This window comes from Engystomops pustulosus, chromosome 4 (genome assembly GCF_040894005.1).
Source record: "Engystomops pustulosus chromosome 4, aEngPut4.maternal, whole genome shotgun sequence".
Lineage (NCBI taxonomy): Eukaryota > Metazoa > Chordata > Amphibia > Anura > Leptodactylidae > Engystomops > Engystomops pustulosus.
In genome coordinates this window covers 193,428,877-193,453,818 of record NC_092414.1, presented here as the reverse complement: position 1 = coordinate 193,453,818, position 24,942 = coordinate 193,428,877, and the positions used below count along the sequence as shown (strand labels likewise).

The window sequence follows — 24,942 nt, the reverse complement described above, 5'->3', positions numbered from 1 at the left end:
ATATATTTTGTCCTTCAAAATAGCACCATAGAACAATATGACTGACAATAAAGATGGGAGAAAGAAAAAGTCAGGCCCTGATGGTTAATATAGAGCAAATTTTTTTGTGGGTGGCAATTATTTAGTCATTGGGGCACATTTACTTTTGTTTAGGCTTGGCATTTTCTTCTTTTTTGTCACTTTTCATGGCACATGGCGAGTGTTCTTGCAGTTTTCCCTGAGTTATAACCCAATTGCAGATGTGGAAGTAGGCTCCTGGTTTCAGTAGGCCCCTGGGCGACAGGCCTTTTTGCAGTGAACTCACTTGGCAGCATTAAAAATTCCAAAAACTAAAACAAACTCCAGTTCCCTAAAATATTCCCTAGTTTATCATACCAAACATTTCCCTTATGCCTATCTTATATACATCCCCCCTCACTGCCTATCCATTCATTATATACATCCCACTTCACTCCCATGGATTCCTTATGAACACTTGCCCCGGTATGCCCAGTACTAGCACTGGCCCTTCTTTTTAAAAAGAGTTGCACATTTGGCAACTTTTATTCAAAAAATCACAAATTTACTAAATTCCTAAACTCCTAAAAGGACCCTAAAGACCTTAAGATGTATTAAAATAGAAAAACTCCTAAGACACATCTGACCAGCAGAAAAGCAGAAGAAAAAAAAATGCTGGCACAGAAAACAAAACTTACTTTACATGTGCCCCATTGGATAGAAAATTGCTGCAGTGACATCTGCTGGCTATGAGGAGTACTGGAATCTTTCACAAATCTCATGACTTATTTTGCCCAAAAAAAGAATTGTGCGCCTTAATCTAAACCAAGCCCCGCCCCACCTGATAAGCTCCGCCTTCTCGACAAACAACGTGAAAACACATATTGGACGTGGGCCATTATTTGGAAGAATTCAAACCAATTCTGCTTGGTTATGTGAATTGAATGTTTAGCCAAAGATGGAATAATATGGAATAATAATATTGTACTTAGAATGTTGTGTAAAATGTATAGGGTATATGGAAATATTCTCAACTACCTCCTAGACCCAGAGTGTTGCTCATATAAAAAAGGGGATGGACTTAGCAGAGAGGGGCGTGACCTGAAACATTTAGCCCACAAATGTGTCACAAAAACTATTACTAACAATGAAAACTTGAACCAGTGTCATAAAAATAAAAAATTGTTAAGAAATAAATGAAAAGTGAAGAGCGGTTACCTTGTGATCATCAGCAGTCATAACAATCTGTAACCGATCCCGATACTACGGGGAGAAGCCTCCTGAAGAACCTCACAACACAAGTAAAGACGGTGTCACCATCGCCCGTGTTTATCTACTAGTCGTATGAAGAAATTCACCAGCTTACACATGCTAGGTGTGGTAGGTTAATTCCTGTAAGTGTTTAATATGCAGATGTTCTGTACAAAAAAACAATGTGTAATTAACCTTTAAGGGAGAGCTGTGTAACTATATCTGAGTGTGTGGTGAAGGTAGTAGCAGGACTGTGGAAAATGCATTTATATTCCAGGATTGTAGCTGGGGGGGGGGGGGGGGGCGCAGAGTTAGCAGCCACATTAGTTACTCTGGGGAGTGCAGTGTCAGGGGGCCCCGGCATCCACCTGACGCACTAAATGGAGGGTGTGTACTAATTTATACTTGTTATGTTGCGTATTGCATAGCATAATAAGTATATAACAGTGCACTTCTTCCACAGTGCACCCCTGAGTCAGCAGCTCCAATAGGAAATATTGAGGGAAGGAGAAGAGACAGCAGAATGGCAGGACTAGAATCTCTTATCTCTACTTCCTACCATCTATGTGTTTTTCCGTCGGGTTACCCAAATTTTACCGTTTTGCGCCAATTTTCCCTGAATTGCCCCGGGTTTTTGCCGCACATGATCAGAAATCAGGGGGCGTGGTCGTAAGAAAACCCAACAGATTCGGAAAAAACACCATTTTTTTTTAAAAAAAAGTGTACATCGGGCGCACTACCTTAGTGAATCGCCGGAAGACCCAAATCCTCCACAGAGAACGAGCCGCTGGATCGTGCATGGACCGGGTAAGTAAATCTGCCCCACTGTGTGTGTTTATGCCATATGTTTGCGTGGTGTGTATATACTTTAAGTGTGTATGTCTGTATATGGTATTGTATGTGTGTGTGTATTTGCTGTGTGTGTGGGTATATGTAATGTGAATATGCTCTATATTTGTGTGTTTATGCGATGTATATATACTATATGTGTGTATAAGATATGTACATACTGTATGTATAAGTGTATATATTTGTGAATAAATGTGTGTGCGTGTGGAAGTGTATAAATCTGTGTATGCGTATAAGATTGTATCAATAATGAACTGTATGTGTATTTTTATAAGTATATAATTTGTTTGAGTATATATTAGTGTATAAATGTGTGTGTATACAAATAAGTATATTTTTTAAGGGGAGCCCCATTCAAAAGTCTCCTATAGGGCCCAACCTCTCCTAGTTACGCCACTGCACACCGCAGAATGCTCCAAGTCCAGCTACAACCTTGGAATACAAATGCATTTTTCACAGTTCTGCAGATACTACACACACAAAGGAATGGTTATACATGTCTCCTAAACTACTACCTAACACTGGCTGCAGATTTGTATGGTCAATTTAAGTGACCAAAACTGCTCAGGGGCTAAAATAAGTAATCCTTGCTATAGATGTAATAGATATTTCAAGCATTTCAGTGTTAAGGAGACAAGTATCTTCTGGATGAAGTCCACTCCAATGGTGTCATCTCACTGCAGGACTCCATCAGAGGCCACCATTGAGTAACTTTTCACAGGGTGTCACGGTGGCTGAGTGGGTAGCACTTCTGCCTTGCAGCGCTGGGGTCCTGGGTTCGAATCCCATCCAGGTCAACACCTGCAAAGAATTTGTATGTTCTCCTAGTGTTTGCATGGGTTTCCTCCCGCACTCCAGAACATACTGGTAGGTTAATTAGATTGTGAGCCCCATGGGGACAGGGACCGATTTGTCATGCTTTGTGCAGCGCTGCGTAATCTGTGTGCGCTATATAAATAAAGGATTATTTATTATTTTCACATAAGAGAAACTAGAGACCACTGATGGACATTTCAGGTCATGTGCCCCTCCACGTTCTAGACTAGAGAGCAAGGGAATGAAGACGTCAGGTCTGATCTCATAACATTATATTAGCAGTTGGCACGGTTTTTCTGCACATTTGGGAAAATAACTATAAAGTGTCTATCCTTGCCAGCATCTTTTGATTTCTCAGATATAATCCACAAAAAATAATCCACAGAAATGACAGAACACAATCCATATAAAACTATTATTTATGACATTGACTAGAGCAGATGGTTTTCCTAGTTAGTACTTCTAGATTGTCCAAAACTTATGATCACTTCATCTCAGAAGAAACCTGTTCCACCACCACCTCCATCATCGTCGTCGTCCCCACCGGGCCGCTCCTTCTTCTTCTTGGTGCTTTCTACTTTGTACTTTATTCTACGGATGGGGTCGCTGATGCTCCTTGAAGCAGTGGAGTCACTAAATTCTGGAAGAAGGAAGCTTCTGTCTATGATCTCAGAGACTTCTTGCCAATTCTTGAAACATGGAGGTCCAAGCCGAGCCACCTCATCCACTGCATTCGGAGAGATAATCTGTCCCGATGGCTTCATGACTACCAGGACCGGTACTTCAGAAACAGAGAACTGAACTTCAAGGTCCCTATGACAGAGTAATATAAGAAATTATTTAAAGAGAACATCAGTCTATGATCTGTCATAAACAAGTATCAGCTCCAATAGCCCTGCTCCTCCCTTCGAGCCCGGCACAAGGTATAACTCACTGAATCAGCTGTTACCGGAGTGTTCCTTAAATTTTATTACTCTAAATTGTGGTTTAGTTTGTGCACTGAAACACACTTGCACTTCCCCATAATGGGGGGGGGGGGTATTGTGTAAAATGCCAGTCTTGATAACTGCCTGCCCCTTGTTTCTGAGATTCTTATTTTGACAAGGAAGTCAGAGGCTAATGAGAAATCTTGCTGAAAATAATTGGAGTATTTTTTCACACCACAGACTTCAATACAAGCAAATGGGTCCACAAATAAATCAGACTGATGACATCTTTATGCTGTGGTTTTTTTCCCCTCAGATTACGATGTGGAACCAGGTGTTTTGCCCCAATTTTTGGGGATGTAAAAAACAAGATGGATCAATGGGTGCCTTAAGGATGTGTAAGAAAACTGATGCGGATAAAATACTGGCACAAAAGTGACTGAAAATGTTCACGTTTTTTGCGGATGTGCATGGACGTGCCTGTGTGAATTAACCCTTAATGCGACAAGGGGAAATAAAACATGTAGAATAAAAAGTCCAGCTCACCTCTCTCCGGTCCTGGTGCAGGAAAGTCAATACTCCAAGAACCTCCAGCCGACAAATTCTTTTAGCAAATGCTTCAGCACTCAGAGTTCCAGTGAAAACATGGTTTACTTTATTCCATTAAAATCCATATCAACGTGCACAAACAGAGGTGACAGTCACAAAACAGGTACAGGTATTCGACCTACGCGTTTCGCTTATAGAAGCTTAGTCATGGACTAAGCTTCTATAAGCGAAACGCGTAGGTCACCTCTGTTCGTGCACGTTGATATGGATTTTAATGGAATAAAGTAAACCATGTTTTCACCGGAACTCTGAGTGCTGAAGCATTTGCTAAAAGGACAAGGGGAAATAATATAACCTATTTCCTATGCAGCAGGTTTCAGGCATCATTAGTTACCGTAAAAAGAAAACTCTGTGTACTTCGGAAATGGCACGGGCTCACCTCGTTTGCTGAGGTTACAATTGCTTACAGAAAAAACTCTCGACAGTCCAGCCAAATTCCGGAAAAAAACTTTGAGACTTTTATTTGGTCAAAATACAGACATCCACAGCATTGTTTTTCGATATTCCCTTTCTCAATCCAACGCGTTTCAAACGGATTAACCGTTCTTAGTCATGGTGTATCACCATGACTAAGAACGGTTAATCCGTTTGAAACGCGTTGGATTGAGAAAGGGAATATCGAAAAACAATGCTGTGGATGTCTGTATTTTGACCAAATAAAAGTCTCAAAGTGGTGTATCACCATGACTAAGAACGGTTAATCCGTTTGAAACGCGTTGGATTGAGAAAGGGAATATCGAAAAACAATGCTGTGGATGTCTGTATTTTGACCAAATAAAAGTCTCAAAGTTTTTTTCCGGAATTTGGCTGGACTGTCGAGAGTTTTTTCTGTAATCATTAGTTACCACCTGAAACAGTTTTATACCTATTACTAATAGCTCAACCCAACTGACCCTTGACAAAAGATGTCAGCGGCTTCCGTCCGAAGCGTCCGACGTCGCTATAGTTTTCTTCTGCTCCCATGCTAATCGCAGAAGCAGGAACGGGTCTCCGGTTGTTAGAGGCAGCTGGAGACCCTGGTAAGCAGTTTATTACCGCTTCTGCCTTCTCCGCTGCGCACTGTATAGTGCTGCTGAAGCAGAACCGGTAGTGACGCGATCACCAGATTTAAAAATCCTGGAATTAAAGTAAAACTCACTAATTAAATGTTTGACGAGCTGAATCAAGCCCCATCCTACCACTGGATAATGAGGAGAAAGTGATTTGATCCTTTGCTATTAATCTGCCAATGGCTAAAACCCATACTGTAATAATCATATAATAACTATACAAGAGAAATACACTTTATACTAAGCCTGTGCAGATTACACTGAATTAGGACAACGAGAGGATAATTACGGTATATGGAAAAATGATATCCACAATTATGAACAATAAATTAGATTACAGAGATAATCCCGGATTATAGGCCTTCCCCTACACATTATTGTATTATGTGACATCATTACTATGGATTATGATTCTGTATTTTATATGATGATCACGTCTGGATGATGATTCCATAAACTCAACAGTCAATGGAGATGACTGACAGGAGGAACCTGAAGCAGGACTAATGTGTGATATCACTAATGATCTGTATTCACCTGTATTAATGATCTGCTCCAGAGGTCTCCTATATTAAACGTCTGCTCTGATGGTCTCCAGTATTATAGGTCTGCCCTGGGGTCTCCTGTATTATAGGTCGGCTCTGATGGTCTCCAGTATTATAGGTCTGCTCTGGGGGTCTCCTGTATTATAGGTCTGCTCTGGGGTCTCCTGTATTATAGGTCTGCTCTGGGGGTCTCCTGTATTATAGGTCTTCCCTGGGGGTCTACTGTATTATAGGTCTGCTATGATGGTCTCCTGTATTATAGGTCTGCTCTGGGGGTCTCCTATATTAAATGTCTGCTCTGATGGTCTCCAGTATTATAGGTCTGCCCTGGGGGTCTCCTGTATTATAGGTCGGCTCTGATGGTCTCCAGTATTATAGGTCTGCTCTGGGGGTCTCCTGTATTATAGGTCTGCCCTGGGGGTCTACTGTATTATAGGTCTGCTCTGGGGGTCTCCTGTATTATAGGTCTGCCCTGGGGGTCTCCTGTATTATAGGTCTGCTCTGGGGTCTCCTGTATTATAGGTCTGCTCTGGGGGTCTACTGTATTCTAGGTCTGCTCTGGGGGTCTACTGTATTCTAGGTCTGCTCTGGGGGTCTCCTGTATTCTAGGTCTGCTCTGGGGGTCTCCAGTATTATAGGTCTGCTCTGGGAGTCTCCAGTATTCTAGGTCTGCTACAGGGGTCTACTGTATTAAACGTCCGCTCTGATGGTCTCCAGTATTCTAGGTCTGCTCTGGGGGTCTCCTGTACTATAGGTCTGCTCTGAAGGTCTCCAGTATTATAGGTCTGCCCTGGGGGTCTCCTGTATTATAGGTCGGCTCTGATGGTCTCCAGTATTATAGGTCTGCTCTGGGGGTCTCCTGTATTATAGGTCTGCTCTGGGGGTATACTGTATTATAGGTCTGCTCTCATGGTCTCCAGTATTATAGGTCTGTCCTGGGGGTCTACTGTATTATAGGTCTGCTATAATGGTCTCCTGTATTACAGGTCTGCTCTGGGGTCTCCTGTATTATAGGTCTGCTCTGGTGGTCTACTGTATTCTAGGTCTGCTCTGGGGGTCTACTGTATTCTAGGTCTACTCTGGGGGTCTCCTGTATTATAGGTCTGCTCTGGGGGTCTCCAGTATTCTAGGTCTGCTCCAGGGGTCTACTGTATTAAACGTCTGCTCTGATGGTCTCCAGTATTATAGGTCTGCCCTGGGGGTCTACTGTATTATAGGTCTGCTATAATGGTCTCCTGTATTATAGGTCTGCTCTGGGGTCTCCAGTATTCTAGGTCTGCTCTGGGGGTCTCCTGTACTATAGGTCTGCTCTGATGGTCTCCAGTATTATAGGTCTGCTCTGGGGGTCTCCTGTATTATAGGTCTGCTCTGGGGGTCTACTGTATTATAGGTCTGCTCTGGGGGTCTACTGTATTCTAGGTCTGCTCTGGGGGTCTCCAGTATTCTAGGTCTGCTCCAGGGGTCTACTGTATTAAACGTCTGCTCTGATGGTCTTCAGTATTCTACATCTGCTCTGATGGTCTCCTGTATTATAGGTCTGCTCTGAATGTCTCCAGTATTATAGGTCTGCCCTGGGGGTCTCCTGTATTATAGGTCGGCTCTGATGGTCTCCAGTAGGTCTGCTCCAGGGGTCTACTGTATTAAACGTCTGCTCTGATGGTCTTCAGTATTCTAGGTCTGCTCTGGGGGTCTCCTGTATTATAGGTCTGCTCTGAATGTCTCCAGTATTATAGGTCTGCCCTGGGGGTCTCCTGTATTATAGGTCGGCTCTGATGGTCTCCAGTATTATAGGTCTGCTCTGGGGGTCTCCAGTATTATAGGTCTGCTCTCATGGTCTCCAGTATTATAGGTCTGCCCTGGGGGTCTACTGTATTATAGGTCTGCTATAATGGTCTCCTGTATTATAGGTCTGCTCTGGGGTCTCCTGTATTATAGGTCTGCTCTGGGGGTCTCCAGTATTATAGGTCTGCTCTGGGGGTCTACTATATTCTAGGTCTGCTCTGGGGGTCTACTGTATTCTAGGTCTACTCTGGGGGTCTCCTGTATTCTAGGTCTGCTCCAGGGGTCTACTGTATTATAGCAATACCAATGGAGGTATATAGGACAAAAAGTTAATCCACAATCACAGACCAGAAAGCTGCTTATTGGGAATAAAATATCAACAATCTTTATTAACACATTACAGCAATCAAGACAACAATAAAAAGTTAAAAGATTCCACAAAACACAAAAAAGAGTGTGGTGGTGGTCCAAAACAAGTCAACATAAACATATCCCCTCTATAATGACCAAGTATTCAAGCCAGTTATTATGCAAATTCATATTACCCACCCGGGCGTGACATAATGCAAGAATGCAAGAGAAGGGCTGGGGGTGTGCTGTGGTGTGGTTTCTTACCTGATTTGTAAAAGCATGGCAGGTGTGCATGTAAGCGCACTGCCGCGGTCTTCATGCCTGCATCCGGGGGCGGAAACCGGAGTTCCGGAAGACGAGTGACGCGCACTCAGGTAAGAAACATTTGCATTGGCTAAAATCTGGTCAACTGATCGAGCAATAGTCTGTATATATATGTCGTCCCTACCACACCACAGCACACCCCCAGGAAGAAGCGAAGGCGAAACGTGCGTCGGGGTGCTGTGGTGGTGGTCAAGCCCTTCTCTTGCATTCTTGCATTATGTCACGCCCGGGTGGGTAATATGAATTTGCATAATAACTGGCTTGAATACTTGGTCATTATAGAGGTGATATGTTTATGTTGACTTGTTTTGGACCACCACCACACTCTTTTTTGTGTTTTGTGGAATCTTTTAACTTTTTATTGTTGTCTTGATTGCTGTAATGTGTTAATAAAGATTGTTGATATTTTATTCCCAATAAGCAGCTTTCTGGTCTGTGATTGTGGATGAACTTTTTGTCCTATATACCTCCATTGGTATTGTTGTTGTTGTTTTGGTGTTAGGATCCGTACAGGAACAGGGCCATCTGATTGGTATTTATTGCTCCTGTATTATAGGCCTGCCCTGGGGGTCTACTGTATTATAGGTCTGCTCTCGGGGTCTACTGTATTCTAGGTCTGCTCTGGGGGTCTCCAGTATTCTAGGTCTGCTCCGGGGGTCTACTGTATTCTAGGTCTGCTCTGGGGGTCTACTGTATTCTAGGTCTGCCTAGGGGGTCTACTGTTTTTTTGGTCTGCTCTGGGGGTCTCCTGTATTATAGGTCTGCCCTGGGGGTCTACTGTATTATGGGTCTGACCTGGGGGTCTCCTGTATTCTAGGTCTGCTCTGATGGTCTCCTGTATTCTAGGTCTGCTCTGGGGGTCTCCTGTATTATAGATCTGCTCTGATGGTCTCCAGTATTATAGGTCTGCTCCAGGGGTCTCCAGTATTAATCGTCTGCTCTGATGGTATCCAGTATTATAGGTCTGCTCTGGGGGTCTCCTGTATTCTAGGTCTGCTCTGGGGGTCTCCTGTATTATAGGTCTGCCCTGGGGGTCTACTGTATTATAGGTCTGCCCTGGGGGTCTACTGTATTATAGGTCTCCTCTGATGTTCTCATGTATTATAGGTCTACTCTAGGGGTCTACTGTATTATAAGTCTGCTCTGATGGTCTCCTGTATTATAGGTCTGCTCTGGGGGTCTACCGTATTATAGGTCTGCTCTGGGGGTCTACTGTATTATAGGTCTGCTCTGATGTTCTCCTGTATTATAGGTCTGCTCTGGGGGTCTCCTGTATTATAGGTCTACTCTGGGGGTCTCCTGTATTATAGGTCTGCTCTGGGGGTCTCCTGTATTATAGGTCTGCTCTGGGGGTCTCCTGTATTATAGGTCTGCTCTGGGGGTCTCCTGTATTATAGGTCTACTCTGGGGGTCTACTGTATTATAGGTCTGCTCTGGGGGTCTACTGTATTATAGGTCTGCTGTGGGGGTCTACTGTATTATACGTCTGCTGTGGGGGTCTCCTGTATTATAGGTCTGCTCTGGGGGTCTCCTGTATTATAGGTCTACTCAGGGGGTCCACTGTATTATAGGTCTGCTCTGGGGGTCTACTGTATTATACGTCTGCTGTGGGGGTCTACTGTATTATAGGTCTGCTCTGGGGGTCTCCTGTATTATAGGTCTACTCTGATGCTGTCCTGTATTATAGGTATACTCTGGGGGTCTACTGTACTATAGGTCTGCTCTGATGGTTTCCTGTATTCCAGGTCTGCTCTGGGGGTCTCCTGTATTATAGGTCTGCTCTGGGGGTCTACTGTATTCTAGGTCTGCTCTGGTGTCTACTGTATTACAGGTCTACTCTGGGGGTCTACTTTATTATACGTCTGCTCTGGGGGTCTACTGTATTATAGGTCTGCTCTGGGGTCTACTGTATTACAGGTCTACTCTGGGGGTCTACTGTATTATACGTCTGCTCTGGGGGTCTACTGTATAATAGGTCTGCTCTCGGGATCTCCTGAGAGCCCCAGTTGTTTTACTCTATGCAGAAGACTGTTCTTAAAGGGGTTGTCCTCTCATATAAAGTGCCACATCAGGTTTTCCTCTATCCACTGGATAGGGGACAACTATGTGATTGGGGCTGGTCCTAGTCATCCATTGTATCCCAAATGAATGGAGCGGCAGGTCAGATATGCACACTTCCACTCCATTCACTATCTATGGGACTGATGAAAGTAGGTGGTGTGTCTGGCCATCTTTGTCAGCATCATAGAGATGAATAGAGCAGCAAATGCATGTGTGACCAATGGCTGTGTTAGTCTGGGGGTACAACAGACTCACGTTCCATGGGGGTCCCACCCCTGATCAGATGATCAGGGGAAACCTTAATGTGGCTGGATAATCACTTTAAAGGGGTGTTCCCATTTCAGGAAGCAAGGGAAAGTCCAGCTCAAACCACGAGTGGAACGCTGAATACTGGAGAGCACGGGTCCTCGCCCCAGACGAGTAGAAGCCACGAAACCAAAGGAATGATCCAGCTCAGATCCAGATAGATTGCAGCATAAAACGAAATCTTTATTTAGACCATTTTAAAAGAGACATGGGAACAGCAAGGAAAAATCCAACGCGTTTCAGACGCTCACGGCGTCCTTAGTCATGGATAAAATAACAATTCACAATGATGGTATTTAACAAGAAGAAACATGTCATGTGACCAATAAGCCCTCCTCCGTGGAATAGAAGAAATGCAATTAAGAAGACCAGCAGCTGGTGTGAATGTATCAACGTCATGAGGCTGTGCAGCCAATCAAGATCCTCAAGGGGAGTGGTTTAATGACAAACTTCTCAACATTATCAATGAAGGTGTTTCCCTTGGTGTTGTCACACATAAGCAAAAAGATTTTCTATATGTGCAGGAACCTGTGATTCCCATCATACATGGGTTACCTAAGACCCATAAGAATGTCTCACCACCTCCAATGAGACCCATCATTTCTGGGATGGGATCCGTTAATGAAAGAATGGGAGAATGGTTAGACACTCTTTTACAACCCTTAGTCAGGAGAGTCAGGAGAGTTCCTGGTTATCTCCAGGATTCCTCCGATGTTCTCAGAAACCTCAACAAGTACATTTGGCGTGAACACAATCATTGGTTAGGATGCGACGTTGTTTCCCTTTACACGTCCATTCCTTATACGGCAGCCATCAAAGCATTGGAATTTCATCTTGACACATACAGTAACTATTCTCCTGATCTAAAACAATATATCATACAAGTTACCCATCATCTCATGACCCACAATTATTTTATGTTTTCCAACAAATTTTATTTACAAACACAAGGAGTCCCCATGGGGGCAAAATATTCACTTTCATTAGCTAATCTAGTCATGTCATGGTGGGAGCTACAGTTTGTATATACTGAGGAAAACCCCTTTTTGGCCCATATTGAGTGGTATGGCAGGTACATCGATGACCTCCTCCTAATCTGGAGGGGCGATGTATCTGCCATACCCTCATTTTTAGACTACCTGAATTCCAATCATTTCAATTTGCGTTTCACTCATTACTCTCACTCGAGTGAGGTCACTTTCTTAGACCTGAAATTACAGGGGGTGGTCAACACTCCAATCATTACATCTACGTTTAGAAAACCTACAGCGGGTAATACCATTTTACACCATTCTAGTCACCATCCAAAACACACCAAAAAAGCTATACCTGTAGGTGAAATGGTCAGAAGTAGGAGAAATTGTAGCTCCGACATTGATTTCAACTTAGAAACCACACAAATCTCCAACAGACTAACCAATAGAGGTTATCCTCGATGGACACTTGATAGAGCCAGACGCATTGCCAACAACAAAAACCGAAATTCTTTACTCAATTGTGAACAACACAATAACACTATTACTAAATTTACTAAAACACCGGTACTTTCCCTTCAGCACAGCTTACAATTCCAGGACATAAAAAATATAATCCTAAAACATCTTCCTCTTCTATTTGATGACAATAAAATCGAACACATTCTCAAAGATGGTTGTAAATTTGTTGCACGCAGAGGTTGTACATTAGGCAATATTCTCTCTCCATCAATGATTAATGAACAACACACTCAGAGAACCTGGTTACAGAACCTGGGTTTTTTTCATTGTGGTTCTAAACGCTGCAAATGTTGCACATACATCAAACCCATCAAGTCATTCCACAATACCTCACAGAATAAAACGTACTTTATTAAACACCATTTAACGTGCAATAGCTTTAACGTTGTTTATGTTATTCAATGTACTGAATGCAATATCGTTTATGTTGGTTGTACCAAACGCAAATTTAAAACCAGAATCTTGGAGCACCTGAATGATATTTCAGGATCAGACTCACGTAATATTAGTGGAGCGTCAACCCATTTCAAAACCGCTCACCAGAAACGTACCTGTAACTTTACAGCTTTTGCGATAGAAAAAGTCACAGTTCCTAAAAGAGGAGGTGACATTAGGAGACTGTTATTAGATCGTGAAGCTTTTTGGATTATGCAACTGAATTCTATGTCACCTTTTGGCATGAACATTAGAAATGAAATTATGCTTCACTACTAACAATCCCCTTTTCCTCTCCTTATTTTCCATTAAAATAAGTCTGTATTTTGTTTCCTTCCTATTACGTCTGTTCACCTCAGCCAGATGATGATTGATTTTATCACATATGCTTCATATGTTTTTCTTATCAAATATTTCCATGCCTAAATTTCTTAATGTCGCATGCGGGGTACTCGTCATCAGCAATTTTTTCCATACATGTTAACATTATGTTTACATTTATGTTTACATGTTAACCTTCTGTTTACATTTCAAGTCTACATTTAATTTTGCTTTGTCGAATATCCCACATGCGACAGTGACTCTCCGTGGATTCCCATACATGTTTCCTTTTATGTTTACATTTATGTTTATATGTCAACATTATGTTTACATTCATGTTTACATTTAATCTTACTTTGTTACATGTATATACTTATACCAGTTGCTGGTTTTCTCTATTGCATTTCCCCTATTTCACGATAGAGGGCTTAGTGATCACAAAATATGATTTTCCTGGTAAATATCATCATTGTATTTCATATGTGTCTTATACATTTCTTCTATCAAATGCTTTTATGTTTAAACTCCAAAGTGGGGTATTCATTACCAGCATTTTCATTCATATATGCTGATACTATGCTCATGATTAATCTTACCCTGTTGATCATCCATTATGCGATAGTGACTCTCCGCAGATTTTTACCTCGCAGCGTAGTGTGTTTGATGGTTGCCATGGTGAAGTTGTTCGCCGCTGGTTCTAACCACTAAACCACTCCCCTTGAGGATCTTGATTGGCTGCACAGCCTCATGACGTTGATACATTCACACCAGCTGCTGGTCTTCTTAATTGCATTTCTTCTATTCCACGGAGGAGGGCTTATTGGTCACATGACATGTTTCTTCTTGTTAAATACCATCATTGTGAATTGTTATTTTATCCATGACTAAGGACGCCGTGAGCGTCTGAAACGCGTTGGATTTTTCCTTGCTGTTCCCATGTCTCTTTTAAAATGGTCTAAATAAAGATTTCGTTTTATGCTGCAATCTATCTGGATCTGAGCTGGATCATTCCTTTGGTTTCGTGTTCCCATTTCAGCACATAATATTATTATTGGTGAAAATTTAAAGGGGTATTCCGGGAATATGAACATCTGACACAAAATCCCATGATGATATAAATAAATTAATATAACAATACTCAATGTCATTAGTCACAAAACGGAGCTTAAATAATTTGATTTTATGATTTTCAAAATTTATGGCCTCTCTAAAGTAGGTGGAGTTATCACTAAGATGGCCGATACTGGAAACTACAAATTCCATGATCCTTTAGTTCTCAGTAACTCCTCCTCCCTCTTAGGCCTCTTGCACACTAGCGTTGCGTTTCACGTGCGGGTGCAATGCGTGAAAAACTGACGTTTTGGCTGCGTTTTTGTTCCATTTTTCCTTGGAGTAATTTGCGTTTTTGCGTTTTTCACGCGCGTGTTGTTAGCGTTGTTTTTGCGTTTTCGGCGCATTTTTGACGCGCGTTTCAATGGGAGACTCGAGCATTTTTCAAAGGGACCATGATTTGGGATTAAAATGTGTTATTTAATTGAAAAATAATGTCTTCTGATAATTTGCAAACATCTGCGATCTATTCTTCACTGTTCCGCGCGTATATTATCTCCCGACAATTTAGCAGATGTGAAGAACAGTGAAGAATAGAATAAAAACAGTGAACACAGTGAACACAGTGACCACAGGATCATTTAAGATAAAAACACAGTGCAGAACACAGTGCAGAATAGATTACAGATGTTCGGCACATCTGCTTACTTGTCGGGAGATACGCGCGGAACGGCGCGAACAAAATAGCATGTGAAGAACAATATATATGTGTGAAGAACACATTGCAGATGTATGGAAACATCTGCAATGTGTTCTTTACACACATATATATTGTTCTTCACATGCTATTTTGTTCGCACCGCTCCGCGCGTATCTCCCGACAAGTAAGCAGATGTGCCGAACATCTGTAATCTATTCTGCACTGTGTTCTGCACTGTGTTTTTATCTTAAATGATCCTGTGGTCACTGTGTTCACTGTGTTCACTGTTTTTATTCTATTCTTCACTGTTCTTCACTGTGTTTTATTAATTAAATGATCGTTCGCGAGCAGGGGAAATAATGTTATTCTGGTCACCTAGCAACCCTTACGTTTAAAACGCATTGCACTCGCATTGCACTTGCAATGATTGCGAGTGCAATGCGTTCTTGATGCATCTCCATAGACTTGAATGGGGCGTGAAAAACGCGCGTGACTCGCAAAAATAGAGCATGCTGCGATTTTGACGCGCGTGCAAACGAACGCAAGCACGCGCGTTGAAAACCACGCAAATGGAGAAAGACCCATTGAATACAATGGGACAGAGTGCAATGCGAGTTCTGCGCGTCAAATGCACGCGCAGAACTCGCGCGTGAAAAACGCCAGTGTAGAAGGGGCCTTATGCTCTGCTCCCAGTGATGATGTAACAGGTTTTCTTGCTCTGTTACCATAGTAATGATATGTAACTGCCATCACCACAACAACGGCCATACTGGATGCACTGCAACCAACCGACTACAGCCAAACATAGTGGTGATCACATGACCCTCCCAGGCAGGTACAGGACATGTGATGTGGACATGTGACCAGCAGCCATCTACTGCCCAAATTTCAATTCGCTGACCTCCACAGCTGGATAACTCAGTAATTTGCAGTAAATTGCAATAATTAGGGCTATTCGTTTTTTAATTCTCTTTTATTTTTTATATCGTATGTATATTGTTTTGTAACATTTTTATCAATTGCATGTTTTTATGTTTTATTTATTTCTCCTTTAGTGTATTAAATTTTTAAAACTTAATGGCCCAGATTTATTATTAGGAAGGCAAACTGCTCGTAGTGCATGGCCTTCATTTATATGGCGCTCCCTGCTTCCAACATAAATGTGGTGGCCGGTGTGACTACGCACCAGAATCCCCCTTTACGTGCACAGTTTCGTGTTGTGCACACACAGTGCAGCCACGACACAATACTGGCGGATACATTTCATAAATACATGTGCAGGCAGTTTGTAGATGTATTTATGTGTAAAGCAGAAATCTGGCGCAAAGAACGGTATTAAACTAGGCCAATAAGTCTCAGCTCGTAGCCTTAGAGAACCTAAGTTTCTGAATTGGTAACGTTACCAAGATTTGTAGTAATCGTATAGACAATTGTGTCATTTTTAATCTGTAATGTGGGTGTCTAAATTGTTGCAAGGTGCCTATTTGCCTTATTATTATTAATTGATAATAGAAATATAGTTGGTGGCAGTGATGATCGGATTGATCATCAGAGCAAAGAGAGAAATTTAGAGTAAAGGCGCCATCTTGCACAGGTGGTCAGTGCTAAATTTGAGGCTCTCTAGTGCAGGTGCACCCCATCAAGAACAGGGGTTCACCACTCTTCCTGCATAAGTTCCTCAAAATTTTATAGATCTCAGCTTGCTGTCATTTTGTAGGAAGCTTCATTGTTTATTTCCTGCATACAAAAACTGGTCCCTGGTCATGTGATGTCACACAGGTGCACATATTGTTACATCACACGGCTCTAATTATTCTCTGTGTTATAACGAGCCATGCACCGGTGTAACATCACATGACCAGGGATATATTGTGCCGTGCACCTGTGTGACATCACATGACCAGAGATATAATGAGCTGTGCACCTGTGTGACATCACATGACCAGGGATATATTGAGCCGTGCACCTGTGTGACATCACATGACCAGGGATATAACGAGCTGTGCACCTGTGTGACATCACATGACCAGGGATATACTGAGCCGTGCACCTGTGTGACATCACATGACCAGAGACCGGTGTTTATCCACAGGAAGTACACAATGAAGCTTCCAGTAGAAGGACAGCAAGCAGAGATCTACAAAATGGTGAGGAATTGATACAGAAAGTATATTGGAAAATTGTATAACTTTCCAATACACCTCTTTAATCATATTCTCTGTATGTATGTACTGTATGTAGTCTTGGTGCAGAATAAAATTTTAACCCTTCTACTAACACTTCTATTTTAGATATCATTCTTACATTGCAGCATTTTTTCCACGCCTACCTAAGAGTTTTGCACAGGAATGTATCTTGGTACTGTAACACTATGGGGCAGATTTACTTACCCGGCCCATTCGCGATCCAGCGGCGCCTTCTCTGCAGTGGATTCGGGTCCGGCTGGGATTCACTAAGGCAGTTCCTCCGCCGTCCACCAGGTGGCGCTGCTGCGCTGAAGAGCATCGGAACGCACTGGAGTTCACCGAGGCCGGCTGAGTGAAGGTAAGTGCAAGCTCCGCAACACATTTTCCGTTCTTAAATGCGGCGGTTTTTCCGAATACGCCCCCCGATTTCCATCACGCGCATGCCGGCGCCGATGCGCCAAAATTCGATCGCGTGCGCCAAAACCCCGGGGCAATACAGGGAAAATCGGTGCAAATCGGAAATATTCGGGTAATACGTTGGGAAAACGCAAATCGGGCCCTTAGTAAATGACCCCCTATGTTTCTCAAGGAAGAAACTGTAATACAAGTTGAAAATTCAGACCAAGAGACAGTATAGTACCATAGTTTATACGGTTGAAAAAAGACACTTGTCCATCAAGTTCAACCAAGGAAGGGAAGGGATTGGATGAGGAAGGGATTTAGGGGAAACAATTCTATATAACATAACCATCAATGTTATTTAGGTGTAAAAGGCATCTAGAACCTTCTTGGAGCTCTCTGCTGTCCCTGCTGTGACCAGTGCCTGAGGCAGGCTATTCCACAGATTGACAGTTCTCATAGTAAAAAAGCCCTGTCGCCTCCGGTGATTAAACCTTGTTTTTTTCGGAGATAGTGCCCCCTCGTCTTTTGATTTGATTTAATCTGAAACAACTTACGACCATATTTTTGCATGGACCATTCATATATTTATATAAATTAATCATGTCCCCTCGTAGTCGTCTCTTTTCCAGACTAAATAAATCTAGTTGTTTTAATCTTTCCTCATAACTGAGACCCTCCATACCCCTTATCATTTTTGTGGCTCTACGTTCAACCATCTCCTTTTTATGGACCGGAGCCCAGAACTGGACAGCATATTCCAGGTAAGGCCAAACCAATGCCTTGTATAGTGGTCATATTACATCCCTATCCCGAGAGTCCAGACCACTTCTGATACATGACAAGATCCTACTGGCTTTAGAGGCAGCTGATTGACATTGCATGCTGTTATTCAATTTATGATCTACTAGTACCCCCAGGTCCTTCTCAACAAGGGACTCTCCCAGATTTACTCCCCCAAGGACATATTTTGCCTTTGGATTATTGGCCCCCAGGTGCATAAACTTACATTTATCCACATTGAACCTCATTTGCCAAGTTGATGACCAAACACTTAGTTTGTCCAAGTCACCCTGCAGCCTATGAACATCCTCCATAGACTGTATTACACTACACAGTTTGGTGTCACCTGCAAAAATAGACACAGTGCTATTAATTCCCTCCTCTATATCATTAATAAATATATTAAATAGTAGTGGGCCAAGCACAGAACCCTGGGGTACACCACTGAAAGGATGACAGACTTCAATGGCTGCCATATAATACATCTGTAAGATACAGTCTGTGCATGAGGCCTAATACACCGGTAATAGAAATATGGTACAAGTTATTTATTTGCCCTGAGAACAAGGTGATCTTAGATATTTTGATAAGGATATGCTTCAATTGAAATTGGTGGTGGAACATCTTGTTGGCACCTGAAGCTCTGTAGATGGAGTCAACATGGGTGGCAAGTCCTATGAGCGCAACTTATCTCTCTACTCCACAATTTCTATGGGTGGGCTCAAAAATAAGAATTGAAAAAGGCAGTAATTGAAGATGTAGTGAATGCAACATGGCAACAATGTCCTCTCTAGGGTATTCAAAAAGAAAAAGTTCATTAGATGAACATTATGAATCAAACACTTGCCACCAGAAATTACCTTCTAAACTCTTCATCCTCAAAAGGAACCAATAGCCACCGTTTTGGCATGTCCTTGATGAAGCTGTCGTAGTCTTCTTCACTGCGGTCCAGGGACACATAAACCAGAGCCAGCTGGGAAGATCTGTTCACGTAGAATTCATCTGTCAGTTTGGTAAAAAAGTCTTTCAAGATTGGAGCAAACTCCTGACATCGTGAGCATCCTGACTCGGCAAAGTACAAAAGTAGTATGCGATTCTCCAGTCTCTCCCAAATCTCTCGCTCCGTGTCCAACTCGTCCTGATCGTGGTTATTTTTTAACAAGACTTTGCCTAGAAATATTTCAGCCATATTATTCTGTCCAAGGTCAACCCCTGTAATGGAGAAAATACTTTAAAATCATAATAAAATGCCACCCCAGGGACTGTTCAAGGGTAGTTCTGCTTGAGTAAGGGGGCACTTACTCATAGATACAGGCACTGGGGTTGTGGTAATCTTCTTATATTTCTTATAAATGGCCTCCTTCCTTCTAATAATCAACTTATAAAATTATGCTAATGTGCCAGAAGGGCTCATGGGAGTGTTACCAGAACCGCTCTGTGCTGTCTCACCCTCCCTCTGCCTGTTCTTATCTCCTGGCAGCAGGGACTTTTAGTACACAGCAGGAGGGGGCCCCTGCACAGTGTAACAGCCTGTGAAGCTGAAGCATTGAGGGGCTCTAGAAACACTCCCAGGAGCCCTTCTGGCTCAAAAACATAATTTTAAAAGTTGATTTTAGAAAGAAGGAGGCCTTCATGTGTCTGGATTTATGACTAATTGTCCCAGATTTATCATGATAGATTTTGACGATAGATTTTCTTCAAACAGTCCTATTCTTTTAACTATAAAGTTGGTAAGTAAGAAACTCCAGCCTTCTACCCTTCCATCTGTGCCCCCAACATCCTACTTCATATTAGTAATTAAAGGGTTTTTAAGGTGAAACTAAAAATGCATTTCTCTCGTGGCCTGTGATTTGTTTACCTCTAAGGAACTGCAAAACACAGGGAACCAGGGGTCAGATCGCCATTGATCAGCAACTTTCCCCATCCTATAAATAGGTGAATAACAATACTTGGAGAACCCCTATTAAAGCAACACTGAATCCACTGTATTCTCTGGAAAAAAGTTATGGCACACAAGGTCATAGACACTGCGGACAGGACACTAAGTCCTTAAGGGAAACCTACCACTTATAGGGCTTATAAGCAGGACATGCCGTGCACCAGCTCAGGCTGAGCTGGTGCCGGCACTTATCTTCGTTATGTTTGTAAACTGTTTTAAAGCATTTAATCACTTTAATAATGTTTGCGCCGAGCGCGGACCACGGTGCAGGGAAGCTACTTCCGATATAAACATCAATAAAGTGATTAAATTCTTTAAAAACGTTTAAAAACATAACGAAGATAAGCGCGGCACCAGCTCACCCTGAGCTAGTGCACGGCATGTCCTGCTTATAAGCCCTATCCGAAGTGGTAGGTTTCCTTTAAAGGAAATCTACTGTTTTTATTTATTGTGAACCAAACATACCTTGTGAATGCTGTAGCTACACTGATGCAGAAGCATACCTTGTTTAATCCCTGAGTTGAGTGATTGTGCTCAAAAAACAATTACAAAAAAAACACATTACACAGAGCTTCCTGAACTATCCAGACAGGATTACTCAACCCGAGCTGGTTGACTCATACACAGCAGCTGGGGGATGGTGCAGCGATTGATTACTTCTGCCTGTCAGGGACAACACAGTGATTACATCATGCTCAGGAGCAGTGCATAATTAGGGTAAGAGGGGAAGCACCGGGGCAATTTGGACCCCAAATATATTGTTTTGGAGACTGTTCTCATTGAAATCAATCAGATTTTCATGTAAGCATGGCAGGAGCAGAACAGGAGGTGCTTCCTATTGTGGCTAATACATGAGGGTCCCAGATTGTGGCGCCCCCTATTTTGTGTTAGCCTCCCCTCTCAGAGTATTTGAAAGTTGTTTTTTTCTTATTTCAGACAACAAATGATCAAAACGAAAAATTATTCAGAAAAATGGAGAATTCTTAAAAAAAATGCAGAGAATTAAGAGTACTTTGTATGCAGAGCACATAGACATCCAGGGTTAATGAACGAGATTACATGGTAATTACTTAATATTCTACTAACTATGCATTGTAGTGTAAAGCCGTTAAGGTTCTAATTCCTGTAATGACTTCATTAGTTTGTTAATCTCGAAAAGTCTTCAATCCACTTTCAGTGTTGGCAATTATCTAAATACCTTTCTAACTTCAAACACAATGAAAAAAATTAAGTCTTAATAGACCAATTACCTCCATTAGGGACTAGATGTAAATCAGATACCGCAGAGGATTTTTTTTTTCTATTTACAGACAAAATGTAGTTTAAAGTCGACAGAAACCTTTTTAAAGGGAATCGGTCATTAGTTTGGATCAACTGCAGAAATATACGCCATGGAGATCTGTGTAAGCAAAACTTTCTGTGTGTAGGAAGTGGCAGCAAAATGTGAACTTTTAATTATGCAGCTCCTACAAGTGCTTTGGGTGGATCTTTCAGCCTTAAAGGAGTTGACCACTTTTCAATAAATCTCTTCCATCAGACATGTCTCTGTATGTATATGTATCTGGGTCTTTGCCTCCGTTGAAAGCTTCAGCCTTTTCCTGTTCTCACCATGCTGCCCTCTGCATATATACACAGATTCCCCTCTCTCACTGCTCCAGTCCGTCCTCATGGCGTCACCCACTGTGTCTTTCTTCTCACAGTCCGTCTTTAGTGACAGAGCTAGGAAGAGGGGAGGGGGATAAGATGAGTCATAACTCTCCTGCCACAGCTCCTCCTATTCAGCAGAGCTGAGACTTGTAAACCAAGAAGAATGGAGAGATATGTACAGAAGTAAGTAGCAAGGCTACTGAATTACTTGATGAACATTCAGGGATTATTCACAAGGCAAAAAAGGCCCATGGACAACATATGTAAGAGTAGCCAACCCAGAGTGTACTGCTCTTTGTTCCTCCCCTCTGCTTTGAGTGACTGCTGTAAGTATCCAACCAAAATCCTGATACAGCTTCTACTTGTAGTGGAGGGGATGGGTTGTGGTACAGCACAGAAAGCTCTTTAAGCTGAAAGACCTACCCAGAGACCTTACAGGAGCTGTAGAGATGGGTTTTAACTTCACTTCTCACGTTTCTCTCACTACTAACAATACAAAAGAAGGTAAGGTGACACAGATCTCCTCGTCTACAGCTTTGCGTGGTCAAAACTGCTGACAGTTTCCCTTTAAGTTTGCAGCCACTATGGCGCAAAATTTACTGCAATTTTTTTATACAAAGCAAGGAATGGATAATGTAAAAATGGGTCTTTATTAGGCAGAGATCTGAATTGACTAAACAGTTTTAGTCAGGTAGTGCAGGGCAAATAGGGTAAACATGGGCAAATAGAAAGTCACCTTTATAGGACACTGAGAAACCTATTGCTCAGTAACATTCCATCCTTTAAAGTCCATGTTTTGCCTCATCAATGGCAGCAAATTCTAATTAAAAAAAATAACTGTATCTTGAGCCAAAAGGGACTTCCGGTTATCAAAACTCTGAAGGTCTATTTTTAGGATATGCCACAAATATCATATCATTAAAGGAAATGTACCAGCTAAATCAAGCATGATAAACCAGGGATACTTAGATCTTCTTATATTTGTTATCCATGGCCTCCTCCCTTCTAATATTAACTTTTAAAATTATTTCAATGAGCCAGAAGGGCTCTGGGGGGTGTTACCAGATCTCAGCCTGCTGAAGCTTCCATCAGTTCCCCACAATCAGGTCCTTGAAAGGCTCTGTTCAAAGTTTGTCTCCTAAGTGGACATGGTGCAGAGAATTAGAGCTTCTTTCCCTTTAAGACAACAGCATGACACCTACTAGATAGATTGGGGCTCATTTACCAAGGGCCCGCGGTTCGCATTTCCGACGATTTCCGTTTTGCGCATGCGATCGGATTTTGGCTCATCGGCACCAACTTGCACGCAGAAGCAATGGATGCAGGAACTCGAGCTCACGATGTTAGCGAATCGCGGCAGACCAGAATCCTCGTCGGACAACGCACCGCGGGATCGCGACAGGACCGGGTAAGTAAATCTGCCCCATTGTGTTCAAAAACTGAACATGGTAAACACTGAAGAAGCTGCAGTATTTGCATTGGTGCCAAATCCCGTTCAAACTCTTGATCGATGAGAGTGCTGAGAATCTGCGCTAACTCCATCTGTTATTAATGTCCTCTTCTACAGATAAGCCATCAGCATTCTGCTCCCAGAAATACAAACTAAGAAGAATCACTTTCCTTTTTTTCCCAGATTCATTGCATCCTGTAATTTGCAGATTCATCAGACCACATTATACAATTGAAAAAATAATTTTTCCTATTTACAAAAATTTACAAAAAAGACAATTTCAGATCTTCCAAATCAAAATAGATTTGCAATGTAATGACCAACGTATCACATTATATGAATTAGGCAAACATTTTTTAAAAAATTATAAATGCTGATCCCTTTTTTTCTAATTCTTTTAAAATGGGAATTATGAATAAAAATTATTAACATCGATAACATCATGTCAACTAACGTTCCAAGATGTCATGGAATATCATGATAATAATCTATGCCATATATTGTATATATATCTATATGTACAATTTTTTTTTGTGTGCTCCATCAGTAATATTATAATTAATTAATATTTAAAACATATATTTTCTGTAAATAAAAGTGCTGAAAATACTAGAATCATTGCAATGAAAAATTTAAATAGAAAAATACTGAACATAAAATAAACAGATGTAATTCTTAACTATACACAAAGTTTTTTGTAAATTTTTTTGCAAATAAAATAAGCAGCTTTCTGTTATTTTATACATTTTCACTAAATTAATATAGAAATTAATATTAATAGAGATCACTTCCTGCTATTAGAATAAATGTTATAACTTCTGGTCAGATATTGTTTTTTTGTTGAATGAAAAATCTTATTGGCGTTAAACTTTTTCTATAAATAGATTAATTAGTAGAGTAAAATGATATACACATAATAAATGTATAAAATATTCAATGTACAACTTTTGTATCTCATACATCTCTAAGGGTCTCCTTCTATGGACCAATGATATCCGTTGTTTCTCCTAAATTCTTAGGTTCTACAAGAAGAATTTCCTTTATCTTAAGAGTTCCAGGTTCTATATATAGGGTGAATCTGTACATTTTGTTTAGAGATTTCGGATTAGAGAGTTGTGAAAATGTTACTTACCTTCGAGGGAAGAGTAAGGGACACCAATGGCCCATTAGAAAACATACATTCAGACTAACTGGACCTTATCAGCTCACTGGACACTGCAAGGGATTTAGGATGCAGCCCTATTAATAGAGCAGATCTGACGCAAAGGATTCTGGGAGCATAATCAGCTTATGTGAAGGGCTAAGGATATATTATATGTTAGAGTTTGGGAAGTTTTTATGCATAAAGGGATCCAGTTTTGTACCACTAAACAAGTTTTATGACAAGTAAGAAAGTTTCGACCATAAGAACATCCAAGGACCTGCTGCTGGGGACCCCAATGATCAACTAATTTCTGATTAATTACATTTATATACATAAATGAAACATATTTAGTGAAAAAGATACTGGGCAACTGTCCTGATTTTTGTAGGATAGGCCCTCGGCCCCACCAAACTCGGTGCAAAAAAGTTGTGAGCCTTCAAAGCTCCCCCAAGTAGATCTGATGGTAGACTGCTGCCTCTGCTGTAATCTGTATTTAAATAATTCTGGAACCGAACTTAACTTGTTA

At 41.6% G+C, this 24,942-nt stretch overlaps 2 protein-coding genes across 4 annotated transcripts in view; both read right to left on the bottom strand.

Annotated features, from left to right (window-relative positions):
• GMIP (GEM interacting protein) overlaps positions 1-1,547 on the bottom strand; it is a 43,633-nt gene extending 42,086 nt beyond the window's left edge. For all 3 annotated transcript variants that reach the window (XM_072149160.1, XM_072149161.1, XM_072149164.1), the window contains exon 1: positions 1,216-1,547. The gene's annotated coding sequence lies outside the window, so the exon portion shown is untranslated. The remainder of the gene's footprint in view (positions 1-1,215) is intronic.
• NXNL1 (nucleoredoxin like 1) lies at positions 1,544-24,522 on the bottom strand. The gene is made up of 3 exons (XM_072149165.1): positions 24,405-24,522; positions 19,097-19,448; positions 1,544-3,726 (listed from the first exon to the last, which is right to left on the bottom strand). The coding sequence occupies exons 2-3, from the start codon at positions 19,423-19,425 to the stop codon at positions 3,408-3,410; spliced, it is 648 nt and encodes a 215-aa protein (XP_072005266.1). The 5' UTR covers positions 19,426-19,448; positions 24,405-24,522; the 3' UTR covers positions 1,544-3,407.
• Positions 24,523-24,942: the final 420 nt, after the last annotated feature.

Bases quoted from the DNA above. Each gene is read 5' to 3' on its own strand.
- NXNL1 (XM_072149165.1), bottom strand. From the start codon at position 19,425: ATGGCTGAAATATTTCTAGGCAAAGTCTTGTTAAAAAATAACCACGAT. The intron at 3,727-19,096 runs GTAATTTCTGGT...ACTCTGTCATAG, and splicing joins GAGGATGAAGAGTTTAGAAG to GGACCTTGAAGTTCAGTTCT.